This window comes from Notechis scutatus, chromosome 6 (assembly GCF_049901735.1).
Source record: "Notechis scutatus isolate UNSWTSFEM ecotype Mainland chromosome 6, rNotScu1.2, whole genome shotgun sequence".
NCBI classification, from domain to species: domain Eukaryota; kingdom Metazoa; phylum Chordata; class Lepidosauria; order Squamata; family Elapidae; genus Notechis; species Notechis scutatus.
Window position 1 is genome coordinate 52,034,647 of NC_142014.1, and position 22,647 is coordinate 52,057,293.

General features: G+C 35.6%; 1 protein-coding gene across 4 annotated transcripts in view; it reads right to left on the reverse strand.

Annotated features, from left to right (window-relative positions):
• The window catches only part of GRAP2 (GRB2 related adaptor protein 2), a 68,135-nt gene that overhangs the window by 26,897 nt on the left and 18,591 nt on the right, over positions 1-22,647 (reverse strand). The window contains exons 1-2 of one of the 4 annotated variants that reach the window (XM_087968293.1): positions 11,344-11,432; positions 1,997-2,082 (exon numbers count right to left, since the gene is read on the reverse strand). In XM_087968293.1, coding sequence (XP_087824419.1) covers positions 1,997-2,074 — 78 coding nt within the window. In that variant the 5' untranslated portion in view covers positions 2,075-2,082; positions 11,344-11,432. Of the gene's footprint in view, positions 1-1,996; positions 2,083-3,922; positions 4,037-11,343; positions 11,433-22,647 lie in introns of those variants that run through there. The other 3 variants (XM_026694842.2, XM_026694845.2, XM_026694846.2) reach the window with 3 other exon arrangements.

The window sequence follows — 22,647 nt, forward strand, 5'->3', positions numbered from 1 at the left end:
ATAGAACAACTGTGACACAAGAAAGATAGCACCAATAATAATAGGTGTGTTATCAACAAATATTTGGATAATAATAATTGAATGAAGGTTAACAACAACAACAACAACAACAACAACAACAACAATAATCCTCTAGTTTAAGTAGAGGACAGAGGAAAAAGTATATAGAACAATGCAAATGAAAACTTACATATGACATGCATTCATATGTAATTGAGAATAAATGTTTATATTGCATGAGGGACAACTCTAAATTCATGAGGTGAGTCCACACAGTTTCATTACTCATGGATTTTGACAGCATATATGCTTAAGCAAGCCAATTTGCTTGCGTGCTGAATTATAGTAACAGTCACTGAATGTTTCCTTTCCTAATTAGATAACATTTTAAGTGTCATACACAGGTAAAATGTGAGAAGTCTATTAAGTTTGCAAAATAATGATGACTTCTACTTCACAGAAATCTGAAAATAATGCTACTCCTACTCATCTCTGCAACCATAAATTAATATTTCTGTAAATGTTAATAATTTTATCTGAAGTCAGATCCCTCAAAATCAGTTAACCCAACAAAATTGCACAACAAGTTGCTGATCTCAAAATTTATTTACACCTAATTGATTACAATTTTTCTTCTTCCAGTAGACAAACTGTGAAATCTGAGCAATACTAAAACTCACATGACTACTACTGTATAATTGGAATTACATTTCCAGAGAAATAAAGAAATAAGTCCTCTGAGGTAAAGAGGACAATCTTCAGATAATATCTTTTTGAGAAGAGGTTCATGTAGAGATATAGGTTTCTTCCTTTCAGCAGGCCTCATCCTTCCTGCTTCGTTAATATCTATATTTTGCCTTTTGAAAGCAATTCTGCGCTCTGTAAAATAGCATTTTTAAATTTAATATTTTTCAGGCAATGTTAGTTTTTTTTAAAAAAAATACCAAAACTCCTGAAAATTTTCTGTGAATAAACGTTTGGGTTTTAGCCTTCAGTGTCTCAAAGAACCCCATCAACCTCTTGTGGAACCCAGTGTGAAAAAACCTGCCCTAAACTGTGTGTAAAAAAGGTGTTTCACATTTATGAACATACTAGTTTCTTATGAATTCTTATAAAATATTTCATATTTAGGGAACCTCCTTTTTCATGTATCAATGTTCCCCACTGGAAATAAAAGATTGCTTTGCATTTCTTTCAAAATTCGCAATTGAGTGATATCTTGTGCTAAACCCAGTTATTTTATTCTTTAACTCATCTTTGAAAGACAAACTAAAAACTTGTATTAAAGAAGGAAAAAGTTTATTGGAAAACTTATCCATCAATCTTTTGGCTAGTAATAATGTTTTTAGAATCAGTTCTAGTTTATGACTTGTGTCACTGATTATTAACAGTACAAATTATATTATCTCTTCATAGGAAACACTTCCATGCGCAGTCTTTGCAATGCTCCAAAAATCAGTTTTGCATATATGTAACCTAGGCCATCTTTGTTTGGTGGCTGAGCCAATTTATTTCTGGTTCGCTTGCAATGCATTCAGAAACTCCTTTCCCACTGGAAATGCTGAAGCTGTTTAGTATTTTGAGCATACAGCTTCTCTGCTGGCAGAAACCTGCTGCTTGACTTTTCATTTCAAGCCAACTTCTTCCTCTTCCCTACAGAATTCAGCATCAAGCTGTTATTGTTGCTGATTTTTTTTTTAAAGGTAGCCAAGGGATATTCACTTAATGGAATTGTAGCTTCCCTTGTTGCCTGTGCTCACTGTTTGGGGGAAAATACCAGACAATTAATACTTAATTATTAACACAGGTGAGGGACAGCTGAATGTCACTCTTTGTGCTATCTTAGTAGTCATCTGGAGTGCACAATGTTAGTGTTTCAGCACTGAGTTCACTGGCAGTGAAGATAATTAGTCGTTTCAAACTGCTTTTGAGATTTGGGGAATAAAAAAGGTGCTGCTCTGGAAATGTCTTTGAAGAAGTGTTGATTGATACATACCTTCAGAACATCTTGTGCCTGGAAACTTAGCTCATTCTCTCCTGATGCATTAAAGTCAAATTTTGCAATGGCTTCCATGATATCTCCTGTTATAGTCAAGTAGAAGATACATAATGTTATTTATAATTTCTCTCAATGATAACTTTGGTTATTAATTGATTATTCAGGAAGCTTTGGTTGAACTTGTAAGGCAATTATGTTGCCATTTATGGAAGAGTTCCCAACCTCTCTGGCTTTGTGGACCAGCGGGAGTGGGGGAGAGGGATGGTTCTGTGTGAGCAGTGGGCAAGTGTGCGTGTGTGCAGCTCCATTTGCATGAATGGAGGACATGTGCGCCAGCTGTGGGATTCAACATTTTTCACTACCTGTTCTGTGGGCATGGCTTGGTGGGCGTGGCTTGGTGGGCATGGCAGGGGAAAGATACTGTAAAATCCCCATTCCCTCCCCACCCCACTAACCTGCTTTCCAACTCCGTTCTCCTGTGCGGGGCAACAAAAGAAGATACAGCCGATCAGCTGGGACTTGGGAGGCAGAGAATAGATTGAGCCAGTCAGAGGTGGTATTCCGAACTACTCAAAATTTCTGCTACCGGTTCTCCAGAACTGGTCAGAACCTGCTGAATACCACCTCTTATGTGCACCTGTTGCTTGTGCAAATGGAGCTTGTGCGCATAAGCTTGCCTGCTGCTCAGGTAAGTGGGGATGCACACTGGTGCTCCCCTGCCACTTCCAAGGCCCAGTTTCAAATGGCTCAAGGCTTGATAGTGGGCCCTGGCGCAGGGGTTGGGGACTCCTGATTTATGGTATCAGCCATAGAAACATTCCAATCATCTGGATTCACTGAAGTGGTGGCTTTGTTGTAACCACCATCAGTTAACGTAGCAAATTCTTAAGTGTAATTAACAGCAGATTCAATAGTATAATAGTCATAGAGAAAAAAGCTAAATGTAGTAACACTAAAAGTACTTTCCCAGATTCCCTGAAAAGTATATCACCAATCTAATCAGTGTCTTGGCTGCAGACCAAACCAAGGTAAAGGCTAAACAGATTCATTCTGTCAACTATCCTAATATTATTCCCTTCCATGCGCAATGTCCAATTGTCATCCATCAGAGTGGTGAATGATGGTGAATCGTGTTCATGGAATTGTCATGGACACTGCACTGCAGTACAGGTAGTCTTTGACTTACAACAGTTCATTTAGTGACTGTTCAAAGTTACAACAACACTGAAAAAAGCGACATGACCGTTTTTCATACTTATGACCATTGCAGCATCCCCATGGTCACACGATTGAAATCCAGACACTTGGCACCTGACTGATATTTATGACGGTCCTGGGATTATGTGATCATCTTTTGCGACCTTCTGACAAGCAAAGTTAATGGAGAAGCCAGGTTCACCTAACAAACATGTAACTAACTTAATGACTGCAGTGATCCATTTAACAAATGTGGCAAGAAAGGCAAAACTCACTTAACAAATGGTTCTCTTAACAACAGAAATTTGGGGCTCAATAGTGGTCGTAATTCGAGGACTCTCTGTAATGCTGAACCTTCAAATACATGTAAATATAGCGTCCAGCAATTTCCATAGCGATGTTTGAAAATTAGAATATAGGCAGCTCTGACCATATTACGAAAAGAAAAAATAGAATTTCTACCAAAATTGGTTTTAAGAAAGATCATTTAAGCATAAAAGCGATCAATTTGCAGAAATATGAAAAATTGAACTGATATTGATATCAGTTTCTTCAATTTTGTTTATGATGGACCCTTGCATTTTGCACTACATTGTCATAATACAGTGTGTTTTATGCATAGGTATCTGCCGAGAAAGAGGCAGCAATATTAATAAATATGTGCTTTATTGCCCCTTTAACCTGTAATAATGGATCAAACATACAGACAATCAACATATATCATACCGTAGTACTAGCTGAGCGAATCTTGTTCTATTATTTCTAGATGCAAGCCACTCTTACCATTTCCTGCTTGCATGACTGTGATAAGATCTGAAAGGATGATCAGAGCCAACTTCAAGTACATTTATCTGCTGCACCTCCCTACTGAGGCTCCCAAATACAACAAAGGAAGTGGCTCAGTTTAAAGAATGACAAGCAAAGTTATAGTGTGGGCAAATAAGAAATACACAACCAGTTCACAAAAATTTACAGAATAAGCCTTTATTTGTTAATGCATTTCATTCTTTGCCAAAATATCTTTATCCTTTTTACTAATTGATTGCTTTATATAATATCACTAGGCTACTTTTTACAGCTTGCTCTTATTCTTTTTTTAAAAAATATTAATAATAATCATGCTATCCAAATAATTAACTCCATTGTTTCTTGAAGTAATCATGCAGGAATGGTTTACAGTACTATTCCTGTAAATTTCAGTAAGCTCCAACTGAGAAATATGCTACTTCACTTTTGGGATGAAGATAGCAACTTAGATGCTTAACACATTGATTTCAGTAAAACGTTGGATTGATTACATCAACTTGTCCAATTTATATTTGATAATGTATCTGATTAATGTATGGGTGTCAGCCCCATGAGGTAGACAAGATCAGGGAACTGATTTTACAGGATGATTAGGGCTATATTTTTTAATGTGATAGGCTACTATAACTAGAGGTTTGTAAGTCTGATTGTGCTTTACAATGCATTATCTGGGCTCATGTGATAATCTTTTATGACCTTCTGTTAAACAAAATAAATGAGGAAGCCAGATTCACTTAACAATTATGTGAGTAACTTAGCAATTCCAGTTATTCAATTAACAATTGTGGCAAAAAGGTCATAAAATGGGGCAAAATTCACTTAACCGACTTGCTTAGCAATGGAAAGTTTGGATTCAACTGTGGTCATAAGTCAAGGACTACCTGTAGTAGGCCTTAACTTAAGTCCACTTTCTGACTTCTATCCAGAAAGTCTGAATGTAACTCTGGTGATTTCTGATGCAAATTATGCAATTTTATATATGTATGTATTTATTAGATTTTTATAAGTAACTCAAGATGGTAAACATACATAAATATCCTTCCTCCATTTTCCCCATAACATTCCTGTGAGGTGGATTGATTTGAGAACAAGTCACTGGCCCAAAATTATTGAACTGGTTTTCATGCCCAAGATAGAATTAGGATTCACAGTCTCCTGGTTTCTAGAACAGCACCTTAAACCTCAACACCAAGCTGGATCTTATTCTTCTTTATTCTTACACTTGTCTTACTTTTCATCTTCGAAATATTTGTAAGCATTCTGTAGAAAAGCATTGCAGTCCATGTAAAATTATTTTTTGAAGTAGAGATGAGGAGAAATAGTCAACCTGATCAGTGTTTTATTTTATATTTTTAAATTGATGATTAGCCACATATTTTGTTGATTAATAAAATGCAATTTCCAGATTATTTTTATTATAACCTGCATGTATGCTTAGAATAGAATAGAGATTATATCATAGAATTGCAGGTTAAAAATCCACATATCAAAGAGCAAGTTAGTGACAAAATATTCTGGGCAGCTTGTCATCCACAATAGCAATCAGTATCTTTTATCCAACCATTTCTTTTTCAGAAGCTAAACTTCAGATCTAGATAATTACTTTCCATTTGTGACTAAAATCCACAAGTGTTGGTCTAATGAAGCTGTTTGTACTAAGACAGTAATTGATGTCAGTAACGTATTGGATGAAGGAAAACAAATTGATGCTTAATATAGATAACACAAAAGCACTTCTAGTAGGAAAAGGAACTTAACCAATGCAGAATTAACCTTTGCATCATTTTGAATGCCTATATATTCTCTTAACTCCAAGTTTACTGGCAAAGAAACAAAGGTAATCCTGCTATACAAATTTCTCAAGAAATTCTGGGTGTTGTAGTAGAGCTATTGCCAGCCTACTTAATTATCAAATCTAAAAAGGAAAGGAAAAATGACTCTACTAATAAGTGTTTCTTTTTTCTTTATTTTGTATTTTAAAAATTATATATTTTTTAAAAATTGTGGATTAAAGAAAAGGAAACTTGTGTTCTGAACTGCGCAAAGAGGCTCCTTCAAAATCCAGATGGGTTCCATTCTGCTGTAGTTTAGAAGAGCTGTGAAACCAGACTCTTCACCAGGGCCTTTAGCGAAGAAGCACGAGGTCCCCACACTTCACAGAACTTTCCATCTTTTCTTTATTTTATTGTAATTTCTTTGATTGTTGAGCGACCCAGACTTATTAAGTTTAATTACCTAGTGTAGTTTAGCTATATCCTCCATGGGATATTATAATATGCTTGATGTTGAACCGCCTTGTTTTACAAGTGTTTGGAGGCTTTACTAATTTTAGGCTGTGAGTTCAATCCCAGATAGAGGCTAATATTTGGAATAGATTCTCCTGCTTGAGCAGGGGGTTGGACTAGATGACCTCCAAGGTCCCTTCCAACTCTGTTGTTCTATGTTCTATTAGATTATATAATGAGTCAGATGAGGAAGAAGAGGCTATTTAGGCAGTATCACTGTTTTAAGGGCAGCGCAGAATAGAGTGATACATACAAAACGGATTGGAAGAAGGGTGAAGGGTTTAGGATGGAAATCTGGAGTGACAAATCTACAAGATAATTTTGTGTTCATATAAATGTTAAAACATAAGGGGATAATATACATGTGTGCTTAACTCCTTCAGGAGTGGAGATAGGCTCTGTCAGATCATCAAAATTAATGTCTTTAACCTGGGTTATCTACACAGTTTACTGTGTAAACTGTAGGTTAAACTGATACTTCAGTGTAGCTGAATAATCAAATTAAGAAGATGAGGATTAATTGATTAGTTGACTAGTTTCCTCCAAGGAATAGAATCAAAAGCTGCCTTTAAGTTAATAAAGGCAGCAGAATGAGCTACATTTGGAAATTTATAGTATTTTTCTGCCAAATGATTCAATATTAGGCACTGATTTACAGTATTATTGAATGTCCATCTCCAAATCCTTCCTGTTCTGGCATCATAATGTTATCAGAAAACAGCCAATGCTATAATTTGTGGCATAGAAATCTATCATAAAATTTACTAATTATAGAGAAAACACTAATTGGATGACAGTTGGCTGGAACAAAAGGTTTGTTTCTTTTCTTATATATTGGAAGAGTGACGAAAGTAAGCCAGGTTTGGGGAACTACTATGAAGAAATTTATAGCGGTAGAAAATGGGGTTAACACTGAAACCTATCATAGTGGATTTAATTTTAATTTTAAGAAATATGAAGGAATTAAATCTGAACTAGAAGCTTTAATACTTTTTATATTTCCATATGGGTTACTGATGACCACACTGTAGTTCTCTACATCAAAAATGTTGAGATATAATCCTGTATAAGTAAAAATATACTTTTCTGGCTTTGTATTAACTTTAGGTTTTGATTTTAAGAGCCAAAATGATTTTTGTTGTGACATTCTGCTAAATCTCTCTTCAGCATTCCTGGGCATTTTATTGTTTTCCCCTTTACTTGAATAGATTCTTATATTTCCTTTTATTCTTATAAAAGATGTCATAGGAATAGAAATTATTAGCTAAACACGCCCTCTTATATGCCTGCATTCCTGGCTTTTAACTAAAGCAGATTCTATCTATATCAAATCATGGTTTAGATTTTCCAAGTGGTTGATGCAAAGGTAGGTTGGATGCTGTAGGTGAGATATACTTTTGGGTGACCCTAGTAAGACTGTGAAAGACAAATGTTGTTTCTTTATAGTTTCTTTATAGAGACTGCCCATGAGAACAGTTTGGGGGACATTAAAGAAATGAGATGCAGCAGATTCCTTGTCCATTTTGACCTGATATAACAGCAGACAAGGGCTTAGGAGGATCCTGTTGTCTATTCTACTTGATATCAGCCAGGGTAATGAGGCCCCAAATTAGGAGATGGTCATCCCAAATATCACTCCAAAATCCTTGCTTGAATGCTTTCCAATATTGCCATATAATTCGGGTCAGATACTTATTGAGAGCCCCAGAAGATGAACTGTTCTTCAGAGTTACCAGGCATATAGCCTTTTAATGGCTTTACATCAGATTTTACTGTCAGTAAATACAGTCTCCACCCTCCTCATGTTAATGCTAGCCTCTTTTGGCTTCTGTGAAGGCTCTCCATAAAGGTAAGAACATGAGGCATTAAACGGTTGTAACAAAGCCTTATCATTTCTTCCAATTCTGATATTAAAATCACCAGCCAATAGGCAAGTAAAATCAGGATGTTGCACAATTAGCTCACTAAGCCAGGTTTCAAAATAGTCCCAAGAATCATTAATTGGGCTATTAGTTTTGTGGTAGAATATAAACATTTACCAGAAGGAATTTAATTTAATTAATTAGGCCAGAGATTGCTTTTACTAGTTGGTCACATCTGAAGACAGATATTATTTGGATGTGCAAGGAATCAGGTGGTAGGATACAGAAACACTCTACAGATTATCCTCCTTTCAGATATGGATGGGTCACTAATGAATGCGATGAGACACTTCTAAATTGTAAGGATTCAATAACCCTTGTCTCTTGTAAAAATATTATTAAAATTTTATTTATAAACTCTACAAAACCTGTGGTGCTTGTTAGCTTCTAAAAAAATAGCAAAGATGGTGCTTTTTCTGTTTTCTGTTTAGGCTTTATGTGCTACCATGTCATTGGGCTGCTATTATTTTTAGGGGTTTTTACTTTTAAAAAAACAAACAAGTTGTTAGATTAATAATTGACATATTTGATTGAATTGTCTAATGAATTATGCTGGACTAAGATTTTTTAATTAAAAATTAATTAATCAATGAGCCACCCAGAATCTTATGAAGATAGAATCATGTAAGAAACAAAAAACGGCAGTTATGACTAGACTATTTGAAATGTCTATTTTTTTTTACATACAAAAAGCCTCTCTGGGTTTTGAGATCTTCAGCAGACACCCTTCTCTCTTCTTTAGGCAGGCATTTTGCATTGAAGGTAATTTTTTACAGAGGTGGGTATGTTAGCTATCTTGTGCTGGGCTGCTTATAAATTAATGTCAAATTTGCCATGATATAGATGAATTCATCTGAACTCACAGTGAATAACTCAGAATACTGCTTTATAGAGCTGAAGTAGCTCACAGTTTTTCTCTGTTAATATTCCACTTTTGCAATATCCTTGGCTGGATAACTTTGAAATGTTTAGAAATGTGTTATTTTTTAAAAGTGAGAATTGAGTGATAAATATTATAAAGACCTTTGCTACAACATTTTGTTTTTCAGCAAATAAAATGGTCTTCCCCTAAAAGAAACCAAGTGAAAGAAAACCAAAATTTAAAAGAAACTATTTCTCCTTTAAGGAAACCAGGCCAATCAAAGAACAATGTGGCTGAACACCAGAGGTGGTATTCAGCAGGTTCTGACCAGTTCTGGAGAACTGGTAGCGGAAATTTTGAGTACTTCGGAGAACTGGCAAATACCACCTATGACTGGAGATTTTACAGTCTCCTTCCCCTGCCACGCCCACCAAGCCACGCCCACAGAACCGGTAGTAAAAAAAGTTGAATCCCACCACTGCTGAACACCATCAAAACTGACATCAACCAGAGCACAGAAAGACTCAAATCAGAAAATGTGAAGACAGCTGGCCAATAGAATTGCTAAGAGTTGGACTTGACTGAATAGATAACATAATCTTCATCATTTTCTTTTTATAAAAACAAGCTCCAATACCTAACATTTTTCCTATTCCAAATACCAACAATTCCAAAAATCCCACACCCCAAATAGTAACCCCATTTAAATACATATTCTGTATTTCCACTCTGAACTACAACTACATCCATATTTGACAAGTAATCCCACTATCTTAATATAAAACAAAAGACCAAAATTTAACGCAAAGAAGAAAAACAGTTTCTCCTTTACAAGACAAGTTCTCCAAACTCCCTTGTTTTGAATTAAAAAAAAAAACCAATCAGTTCAATGCAAAGTATTTATACTATAGTTTAAGTACTATAAAGTTAGGATTACATATAGTAGCTATAGGCAAAATGATTTTACACCATATTAAATGCAAACAAATCTAGTGTACTACATTTTTCCAATTAGGATATTAATAAATTCACAAAAAGTAATCCAGAACAATAATATATCCCATTTATCCTTGATCAAATAAACTGATTTTGTAGTCATTTTTTCTATACAGAATTTTTTTTCCAAACAGAACAATCTTTCTCTTTCTTATTCAGATGGTTATTGATTTTTGCTACAATTTCTTTAGCACTTTAGACAGTCCCTTTTTTTGAATCTAACAGAAAGAAATTATTTCAATTGTTTTCTGGGATTTTAATTTTTATTTCCTTCTTAAATTTTAAAACCTCATTCAATTTTTCTTTATATCTGGTGGCATATTCTCATAGAGTTTTGTTCATATTTTGCTGCATATCTTGTGTTGTAACATCTTTGGGATCAGACTGTTCTCAAAATGACACAACATAGCTGACATTATTGAATCAAATTTTTGACACAGATCTCGGAACAGTTCGTCTAACATATCTCTTAATGCCATTTTAAGTTATTTGTTTTATTGTGTCTACAATTTTTTTTAAAAAAATCTTCCCCATAAATGTACATTTATTCTTTAAAAATAATTTCAAAATTTTAATATTCATAACTCCAAAACTCCAAACTTTTATGATCCTTCAAAATTTTCTGTAGACAAAACCTTGTCTTGCTTTTTGCTGTTTATTTTAAATTCTCGAGTTATAAAAACAAATCTTCATATTCTTATATTGAGTATTGAAGACACTCACCCGTTACTTCCAACCTTGTCACTTTGCAGGTGTCTAATTTCTTTGAAGCAGTTTATAGGCAATTTCCTGAAGTAGTTAGCAGTAAAGTTAGTGTCCTTTAAAATACTCCCGTCTGCAGTTGGCGCAAACATGACAAATTCTCCCATCTCCTGATTCTCCTTGCCTCACCAGAGATCACTTTTTATGTTCTCTTCATGAGAAAAAGGAACCACAAGGAACAACAGCTTGGGCCATCTCGTATCTCTCTCTCTCTTTTCTCCAGAGAGAAACATAGAAAACTTTCTACTCATCATCTACAGTACCTTGTTAATACTGCAAACGTTGATTCTGCTTCTCTATGGAGCTGTCTTTAGCCTGCCATCTTCTCATGTGCTATGATGTCCGTGTGGTTATATGAGCTGTGACTTGGGGAAGGTAACATAATTGGAGGAGACTAAGCATTCCAAAAAGAGAGTAAGAGAGCCTCCATACAGTTTGTAGAGCAACTGCAGATTGCCCCCCTCTATGTATACTTGAATCTTAAACATTTTTATGTTATTATTTTTTACTTACAGAAGGTTTCAAGCTTAATCTTTGGCATTGCCAGACTACATAGGATACGCAGTCTGAAATGGAGAAAAGCACCATCACTCAATGTCAACAATACTGAGGTAGATGGTTGACTGAAAAGAAGGCAGCTTCTTATGTGCAAATATCTCTGTAGCAATGACATTTTTTAAATGTTAAATCTCCAAGTTGAAAAACATGAAACTTGAAATTAGGTTTGTTAAAAGAATAGCTTTGGATAAACATTAAATGGTGAGTTTTGCTTAGAAAAGGTTGGTTTCAATATTTACAACCTCAGTTGGAGTCTGTGAAACAAACCAAACCATCCTCAACAATCTGATGGAATCAGATGATGGATTAACTTTTTTTTTTTCTGCTGCCGAGGATTGGTTGTATAAGTAATAGAAGCATCTTGTGTCAAATTTTAAAATCTCAATAATTTCTCTCTATATATCTTTGAATTGAATTGATTGATTGGCATTGTTTGATTGGCACATCATTATTAAATTTTCCCTTTATGAACATGGTTGAAAATTTTTGGTTAGGAAATTTACTTTTGAGATACACTCTATATTTTAATCATAAAAAGTACCAGCAATTTGTAAGCATTTTCTTATATTTCCCAGTCATCACTGGCCTCACCATGAAAGCTTTTCTGATAATGGTTCATTCTTCTTTAAATATGTGGCAGTGTTCCCTGACATTTTTAGAGACTGATTGCTCCCTTACATTTATCTTACATTTTTCAGAAGCTTTTTTATCTTTCTGGATATTAAGGCCTCTTTCAAACTGTGAATGAAATTATGCCTTTTGTTGGCTAATATAATTCTATCAGCTTCGAAGGACTGCAAAAATATAACTGATTGATTCTATGCTATGTTGAGCTTTGTACAAAAACTGCTATTATTTTTCACAACCAGCATAATTTACAAGAGTAAATTACCTAAAGGGCATATAAAAACAACCCAAATATTTTAATATTAGATTATATGCAGATATTTTGTGATGTGTAGGTATACTAATGGATACGCTTAACAAATTCTTTTTGATCCATCTATAGCTACATTATACCGCACTGCACCAGTTCTCCTTCTAACCTAAGTGCCTTTCCAGACAATGATTTTCTCATGGCACCAGTATGGGCCCTCTACCAGGAACGTGGCCTTTCATAAACATTCCAACAAGAAAACATCTCACAATAATTCTTATTTGGCACTTTCCAAATCACTTTGTTTTGCATAGTAGTCCCTTCCCCCTCTAGATTTATGCACGCCAAGTATTTGCCATATTAGTCTTCCACCTATGCAGAAAAACCTATTTTGATCAATCAGTTGTGATTCAAGTACTCTTTCTTCATTGTCTAACAAGAAGAGAAGCAAGGATCATCTATTGGCAGAAAAATAATTGTTTCTGAATTTTCTGCTCCTATTCTAGCCCATACTACATCATTTTTGCCATGCCCATATGAGAGTCTAACATATTTTTTTAAGTTAAAAGAGAAAAAGTACATTTCAAATCAAACTTGCTAAGACTAAGTAAAAACTATAATCAGAAAAGCAAACATTATATTCCAGATAGGTTAAGACACAGATGTCAAACTCAATTGCATGATGTCATGTGACATATCATAACTTTTTTGCCTTTGTGGAACCGGAATGGGTGGGTGTAGTTCGCACATGATGCATCCGGCCCGTGGGCTGCCATTTTGACATCATTGGAACATTAAGATACTCCAGAAACATCCCAGGATTCCTCGTCCCTGTGGCCTTCCCCCCCAAAGAAAAGATTCTGAAATGCAGAAGCTAAAGAGAGGCATAAAACTACCGCCTGTAGTTTTGATTCCAAATTTACAAGATTTAGACAACTGCATTTTTAGTTTACAAATAGACTAAGATGGGGATAGAGATAGAATAGAATAGAATAGAATAGAATAGAATAGAATAGAATAGAATAGAATAGAATAGAATAGAATAGAATAGAATAGAATACTTTATCGGCCAAGTGTGATTGGACACACAAGGAATTTGTCTTGGTGTAAATACTCTCAGTATACATAAAGAAAAGGTACATTCGTTAAGAATCAAGAATCATAACGTACAACACTTAATGATAGTCATAGGGTACAATCAACAATCAAATCATACTAGGAAACAGTCAATATAAATCGTAAGGATACAAGCAACAAAGTTACAGTCCTACAATCACAAGTGGGAGGGGATGGGTGATAAGGAGTGATGAGAAGGTTAACAGTAATAGTATTGTACACTTTGTAAATAGTTGAACAGTGTTGAGGGAATTATTTGTTTAGCAGAGTGATGGCTTTCGGAAAAAAAAAACTGTTCTTGTATCTAGTTGTTCTGGTGTGCAGTGCTCTATAGTGTTGTTTGGAGGGAAGGAGTTGAAACAGTTTATGTCCAGGATGTGAGGGGTCTGTAAATATTTTCACAACCCTCTTTTTGACTCATGCAGTATACAGGTCCTCAATTGAAGGCAGGTGGGTAGTAATTGTTTTTTCTGCAGTCCTAATTATCCTCTGAAGTCTGTGTCTGTCCTGTTGGGTTGCAGAACCAAACCAGACAGTTATAGAGGTGCAGATGATAGACTCAATAATTTCTCTGTAGAACTGTATCAGCACTCCTTGGGTAGTTTGAGCTTTCTGAGTTGGTGCAGAAAGAACATTCCTTGTTGTGCTTTTTTGATGACATTTTTGATGTTAGGTGTCCATTTTAGGTTATGTGATATAGTAGAACCTAGAAATTGGAAGGTCTCTACTGTTGATACTGTGTTGTCTAGTATTGTAAGAGGTGGTAGTATGGGAAGGTTTCTTCTGAAGTCTACCACCATTTCTATGGTTTTGAGTGTGTTCAGTTCCAGATTGTTCCGGTTACAGCATGAGGCAAGTTGTATAACCTCCTGTCTGTATGCAGTTTCATCATTGTCTCAAATGAGACTAATCACTGTTGTGTCATCAGCAAACTTCAGTATTTTAATAGATGGATCGTTTGAGATGCAGTCATTGGTATATAGGGAGAAGAGAAGTGGAGATAACACACAGCCTTGGGGGCCCCCTGTGCTGATTGTACAGGTATCGGATGTGATTCCGCCTAGCTTCACCTGCTGCTTCCTGTCTGTTGGAAGCTTATGATCCACTTACAAGTGTGTTCAGGTACCGCTAGTTGGTTTAATTTACTTAGAAGAGTGTCTGGAATGATGGTATTGAATGCTGAACTGAGGACCCTTGCATAGGTATTTGGAGGACCCTTGCGTAGGTATTTGGAGATTCAAGCTGTTGTAAGATGTAATGCAGAGCCATGTTAACAGCATCATCTGTCTATCTATTTGCTCAGTATGCAAACTGCATGGGATCTAACAGTGGGTCCATGATGGTTTTCAGGTGGGACAGCACAAGCCTTTCAAAGATTTTCATAACTACAGATGTTAGAACAACTGGTCTGTAGTCATTCAGTTCCTTGATGGAGGGCTTCTTTGGCACTGGGATGATGGTAGAACGTTTGAAGCAGGAAGGAACATAGCACATCTCTAGTGATCTAATGAAGATTCGGGTGAAGATGGGGGCCAATTGGTCAGCACAGACTTTTAAGCAAGAAGGAGTTATCTTGTCTGACCCTGGTGCTTTTCCTGGCTTCTGTCTGTCTTCTTGCACTTTTTTTTCTGTGATCACCAGAGGTTGTGAGCCCAATGGATTGGGGCCAGTTGTAGGAGGCTTGGCTGTTGTTGATGTGTTTGAGATCTGGGTTGTAGAGATAGGTGGCTGTAGTTTATTTTCAAACCTGCAGTAAAACACATTCAGGTCATCTGCTAATTGTTGATTTCCTTCTGCCTGGGAAGGATGTTTGCTGAAGTCAGTGATGTTTTTAAGAGTTTTTTCACATGTCTGCTGGTTCATTTGTTGAGAATTGATTCTTTAACCTTTCAGAGTAGCTTCTTTTTGCTGCTCTGATCTCTCTTGTTAATATGTTTCTGGCCTGGTTGTATAGCATTCTGTCACTTTTTCTGTAGGCTTCCTCTTTGGAACGACATAGCTGCTTAAGTTTAGCTGTGAACCATCTAAAATTTAGAAGCAGGATTTAAGCTTGGAATGATATATGATTCTGGGAGAGAGGCCCAGAAAAAAATGGAAAAAGTGATGAATATAAGTGTTGATGAGGAAGAGAGAGATGGAGAATGGATGGCCTGGCCTTTGCCTACTAAAGAAATTGCTCATGACGTTGAAAAATGAGCCATAGACAAGTCTCACATTTTCTTTTTCTCTTAATGAAAGAATTAGAATGGCAGCATATACAAAAAGATGCCCATATATACAACTGATCCCACTTTTATTTTGGTTTTTTATCTTGACTTTGATTGTACTTACAGAAAATTTTAAATTCTGAATAAAATACAGTAGTTTCATGGCCTCCTAGTTTCTAACCTATAGAAATATAGAAACCAGTAAAATAGTATATTACGTACAAGAAACAGGTATAATAGATTTAAAACAACCAAGACTAAATTCTAACAGGAATTATAATGCTAAATAAATTTGAAAGCTAATAAAAAACACAGTATATACTGTTGGTAGGGTAACAAAAATAAAAAAAATGCAAACTTGAGTTTGAGAACACTATTCATAATCACTATTTTCAAAATAAAACAAGTTTTTATTCAGGTTAATCACATACCCATGTTGTGGCAAATTAGGTACATTTTTGCTACTTTCCCTCCCTAAACCAACTTTCCTGAATCAATTTTTTTCTACAGGGCAATTTTATTTAGGAAAAAGCGGCAAAAAAACAGGGGAATGGAATAATTCGACATCAGTCTCCATTTTGATGAAGGTTCTGCTGCTATCCTATTTAGTTAATCCCTGAACTACTGTTGTAATAATAAATATACTTTAATATGATTAAAAAGTGGCAGCCCCTGAGTGAATGTACAGTTTTACATTTAATAATAACTTGTTGCAATTTAATTTATTAGGGAGACAGAATTAGTATGAAAAAGAATAATGAAGGTCTCCTTATGGGATGTTGATCAGTTTAGTGAAACTCGTTTCAACAAATTATGTAAATTAAACTAATAGACTGGATGCAAACCTTTTACTTTTTATAATATAGTAGATTTTAAGCACTTTCATTTTTATGACTGTATTACATAATACAGACTTTGTCTCCATCAAAATTATAACAGATTCAATGCTAATACAAATTATGCAGTGGTACATTGAGACATCCTCTGAAATCACAATTCCTTTATATTTGGTTAGTCAGCCTCTCATATTGTTACATCTAGCAGCTGTGTTGGGATTGCAACTCCAGAATCCCCCTTTGGCTCTGCTAGTGGGGAATTCTATGAGAAGGCTGTTACAAGCCAATTTGAAAATAATGGCATTACTACCTAGAGTTTCTTTTGACAAATGTTAATCTATAGCTATAAAACTGGGCTGAGAATATCATTATACCACCATTTCTTTGAGAACAGTTTCCAGGATCTTGATTTCTTGGTAAACTGTGAACATCTGGAGAGAAGCACTTTGCATGTGTTACTTTCCACACCCTCAGTTTTCTGTCATGAAGTATAAAATAATCATAAAAACGTAGGTGGATTTGAAGAGTAACAAGATTGGAACTTTTGTTCAGCTCCAATTTAGTTAGCATTTGAGGTTAATTGGGGTTTGGCTCTAGGTTATTTTTTCACACGTAAACTGGTTCAACCTTTTCCTAATTAGTTTGGCTGAAGAAAGCAGTGCTGTCAAAAACTGAAGAGAGCGTGCACAAGAAGGTGTAACCTTGGCATGGAGGAGAGTTTCAGTTGTCATGTTTTGTAATGAACATCAATTAATCAACCAGTGGATGAGACTATAACTTCACAAGAAGGAGGGAGTTATGAATGGGAGCTGTCCTGTTTTCTTAATCTTCTATCTATTTCTGTCTCAGATGTGTTACACATAGAGCAATTCATCCTTTTCCTTGTGTCTGACAAAAGACAGGTAGTTTAAGATATATGTAATGGCAAGTCATTAATAGGGTGTTATTTCTTCTGAGAAGTATCAACATAGGGTAGGTGTATCTTTCTTTACAGAATCTTACCAATATATCTTTGTCAAGAACCTGCTGAGCTCCTCTGATCAGGTTATTTCCTTAAATCTATGTATCACTCAGATTCATATAATGAATTTATTTATATCAGTCATTGTACCATGGAAGTATAAGTACATTTAGCTACAACATTAGACATAACGCTAGGGCATTGTAACCCTCAGACTTAAGTCCTCTTCTTTAATTTTTAATAATAATAAACTCAGTTTCATAGATTTTAGGGAGGCGAAAGGGAGATTTTTTGTGTCTTGCAAACCATGTGCAAACACTTACTTCTGTCCCTGAATAATGGCTATTATGAATAAGAAAATGTCAGAAAATCCTGATTATCTATGGCAACCATAAGACAGTAAGGTCTTGGCTAAAAAATGTGAAGAAGATGAATAAACAGGAATTAACATATGTATCACCTCAGGTTTGATGTTTAAGACAAAAACAAATGCTTTTAATATTCATTGTTTTGCAATTTTATTTTGAATACACCCAAGAGCAGGCATGAGAATCTTCTTGTATTCTTTATTATTAAGGGTTGCAAAACATTTTTAATATGAAATCTTTTGAACTTGAAACAGGGTTTTCTGAACATTGCATTGAAATGCTTTGACTTTTAAAGAGCTTTGGTTTGAATTTGATAATAATTGTTTAAATTTGAAACATTTCAATAATAAATTGTAGAATAATTTGTTTTAAGTTTTGAATAACAATATACTGTTAGGTGCTGACCAAGGTCTCTGTGGTCCTATTAGGCCCAACACAAATCTTGCAAATCTGGAACCTTGTGGTTTTGTGGTTCACCAATCTAGTTACTATGTTGACTCTTTTAAAATAAAACCAGAAAAGACTGGTTATATAGTCTGGGTTTAAACCCCAATCACATGTCACATAATTATTTTCCCAGAGATCCTCTGGTAAATGAGGCATCTTGGGGAAAGGAAGGTGCTGGATGCGACTATAGCTTTGCTCTTGCTTAAAATCCTTCTGGAAGTATTTTTTAAATGTATAGTACAACTGCGGTAAGAGAATAATAAGCACTGAGACAGAAAAAGTGGTGAGGGAAGGAAATATTTGCACATGGGGATGGGGAAAATAAAAAAAAGAATGACAGTAAGTACTGGGATAAGGGTAGAATAGACAAGGGAGGGGTCCCAGAAATAGGAGTAGTTCTGCTTAACCCTCATCTGGAGGTATTTGCAAAAGTGGCAGAATGAGAAAAGCAGAATTATGATATCATAATGTAAGCTCCCACTGCACTTCTATGTCCATCATAGTATCCCACACAAATCCAAAAGGATGCAGTTTGTGGCATGATATTGAAATGCTGCTTTTGTCACAAGAGCCTGCAGGTGTATTTCCCTCAGCCACAGCAGCCCCACTAGGTAGCCTTCCATGAGGATTGTGTAACTACTTTAATAATCATTATTAATAAAATTATATTACAGAAGAGCCTTGGCTTTATTGGTTAGGTTTCCCTACGCTAGTGATTGAGAGTTAGTGGTTTATAGAATTAAATAAAGTTTTCCACTGCACATAAAATAAAAATTGGTTCACTCATCATATTAGGTCATGGCTCATTTAACTGGTTTGTGTAATAAACTATTATATTTGAATTTGCACAATATGTTAAGTCAAAGTGAGTCATCACATTATGGCTAGGTATTATGTGTGAATCAAACCAATATTTTCTCAGTGTTTGAAGTTCCAAATTTTTATAGCAGACAGACAGTAAAGGAGGGGAATCATTAGCAAGAGCAAGTAATCTTATACTACCATTTTGGCAGGACAAAGAAAGGAGGAAATTTACATAAATAGGGAAATAAGAGTGCTGGTAATACACACAAAAAAGAATATATCTATTACCAACATGAAATTCTATGTATTTCAATAGTGGCTGTGATGGTTTATATGATTTTCTCTAATTAGCTTCTATTAACCTAAGCAAGTGAGGAAATTGCCAGAAGAATACCATTAAAATGTACTACATGGGTGGTTGATTTCCTTAGTGAGTGAGTGAGTGTGAGAGAAAGAGAGGGAGGGAGGGAGAAAAACTGCTCAATTGATTTAAAATTCTAATGAGACTCATTCAATCATACATTAATTTTGGGAATGCACACCATCCTTTTGATAATATTCCAGGTGGTCTTTTAAGCACCAGAAAAGGGTTTTTCCTAAATCCCATTTCTGTTTCTGTTGGCTTTAATGATAATGATAATGATGATCTATTTGGGTCACTTCATGTGAATGTTTATGAAGCACCTTAAGCTGCTTAACCTATGATGAGCTTGATTCTAACATCACAATGCATAACTTGCTATCTATTACAGGAAAGCTAATTTAATGTGCATGCAACTTTAATTAACGTGATTATGGCAGTTTCCTTGTCCCCTTCCCCCTCTCCTTGAAATTAGATAACAAACAAACATAATGGGAACCTTGCGACTGTGAAGATTTCAATGGATCAAAACAAGATCAGATTGGCTCTGATTGTTTAGAGATTTCATCCCTAAAAGTTACAGTTCATGTTGTTGATAATCAATCTGGCCTTACCCAATTCTAATATGGACTCTGCATGAGGTCACATAACAACTTAAGAAAAAGCTCCACTATCTGGAGATCCTCCTGAATTTGCTGCTTTTTCTACAGCCACAGTTAGAGGCTGTGGCCCGCAGGCCTTTGTCAGTTCTGGCTAATGTTGTGGATCTTGGAGCTGAAGCACCATGGCAAAATGACTCATGCGCTTATCATTTTATAGAATAGAATAGAATTCTTTATTGGCCAAGTGTGATTGGACACACAAGGAATTTGTTTTGGTGCAAATGCTCTCAGTGTTCTTAAAAAGAAAAAAAATACAAATATATATATATAGATTCTTGTAATGCACCATACTTAGAAGATGAATTGTAAACTCCATGTGGTCCAAAATGCAGTCTGCTAAAACAGCAGATTCAACAGTGTTACATGTTTGTTGGCAATTGTTGCACTGATTACAAGTTCAAGACACTCTTAAAGCCCTTCAGGTTGCCCAGGCATATTTTTATTTTATTTTATTTATTTATTTGATTTGTCAATTGTTTACAAGATAATAAGTATAAGTGTATACATAGTTGTGAATACATGAGATGGGTACATATAAGAAAAATAAAAGAATAGAGAAACAATAGGACAGGGACGGTAGGCACGTTGGTGCGCTTATGCACGCCCCCTACAGACCTCTTAGGAAAGGGGTGAGGTCAATGGTAGACAGTCTAAGGTTAAAGTTTTTGGGGTTTGGGGAAGAGACTACAGAGTCGGGTAGAGTATTCCAGACATTGACTACTCTATTGCTGAAGTCGTATTTCCTGCAATCAAGTTTGGTGCGGTTTACTTTGAGTTTGTATCTATTGTGTGCTCTTGTGTTGTTATGGTTGAAGCTGAAGTATTCATTGACAGGTAGGACATTGCAATGTATGATTTTATATACCATGCTTAAGTCAGACCGAAGACGGCGTAATTCAAGGTTTTCTAGTTCTAAAATTTCAAGTCTGGTGGCATAAGGCATTCTACAACGAGTAGAAGAGTGGAGAACTCTTCTTGTGAAATATTTCTGGACTTTCTCAATTGTGCTAATATCAGATACGTAATGAGGGTTCCAGACTGATGAACTGTATTCGAGTATTGGTCTAGCAAATGTTTTGTATGCTCTGGTTAGTAGTGTGATATTGCCAGAGAAAAAGCTACGTAGGATTAGGTTAACAACTCTTAATGCCTTTTTGGCTATGTAGTTGCAGTGGGCTCTAGCACTCAGATCATTAGAGGTGAGTATTCCAAGGTCCTTTACAGAGCTTGGGTCATCAACAAGGTCTTGACTATTCAGCTTGTATTTTATTTTCTGATTTTTTTTTGCCAATATGTAAGACAGAGCATTTATTTGTTGAGATTTGAAGTTGCCATTTGTTTGACCATTCGGATACATAGTCAAGATCTTTTTGTAGGGTAGCAGTATTGTCTGTAGTATTGAACAGCTTTACATAATCAGCAAAGAGAACGCAATTGCTCTTAATATGATCACAGAGGTCGTTTATGTAGAGTATGAAGAGAGTTGGTCCTAGAACACTGCCCTGAGGGACACCACTATTGACAGGTACTGGATTTGATAGGACTCTCCCGATTTTGACCATTTGTTGTCTGTTTGATAGGAATGCTTCTATCCAGTTATTCAGTTGTCCAGATATACCATAGGATTTTATTTTTAGGAGTAGTTTGTCGTGTACCACTGAATCAAAGGCTTTACAGAAGTCTATGTAGATTGCATCTATTGCTTTGCCCTGGTCGAGTTGTGTCGTCCATATGTTTTTGCAGTGTAAGAGTTGCAGATTACAGGATAGTTTTTTTCTGAAACCAAATTGTTTATTGGAGAGTAGGTTGTTTGTCTCTAAGTGGAGGATGATGGATTGGTTAATAATTGATTCCATGACTTTGCAGGTGATGCAGCATAAGGAGATTGGTCTGTAATTTTCAACTAGGCTTGGGTCTCCCTTTTTGAAGATGGGGATGACTGTGGCTTGTGACCATAGGTTTGGCAAGGAGCTGGTCCTGAAAGATTTTTCAAAGATTATGCTTAGAGGTTTGGCTATGGCAGTGGATAGCTTTCTTAAGAAGTAGGCACATATTCCATCCGGTCCAATAGATAGGGATAGTTTTAGATTGCGTAGTGATTTTTCAACATTGTCTTCTGTGAAATCGATATGTATTAGGTCATTGTTGTTATCTGTGGTACGGTTAGGAAATACTGGGCAAGATACATTGCTGTTTACAAATACTGAGCCGAAGAATGTGTTAAAGATGTTGGCTTTAATGGTGTCGTCATTGCAGTCTTTACCATCAGGTCCTATCAAGGGAGGGATGGACCTTGATTCTTTTAGTTTGTTGTTTACAAAATTGTAAAAAGCACGGGTGGAATTGGTGCTTAGAAGGTTTTCTTCTTGTTTAATGTGATAATTGGTGCATTCGGTCTTTATCTGGTGGCATAAGTTTTTGTATCGGTTTTTGAAATTGGCAACGTGACCAGATTTGTTTTTCCGCCAGAGTGACCTCTTTTTGGATTGAAGTTTCTTTATTGATATGGGTAATCTTCTTTTTTGTTTTGTTTTGGGAGTTGTTTTTGGAACATATAGTATGATGACTCTTTTGATTTCAAGTAAGAATATGTTGTAATGGTCTTCAACGGTATTGCATC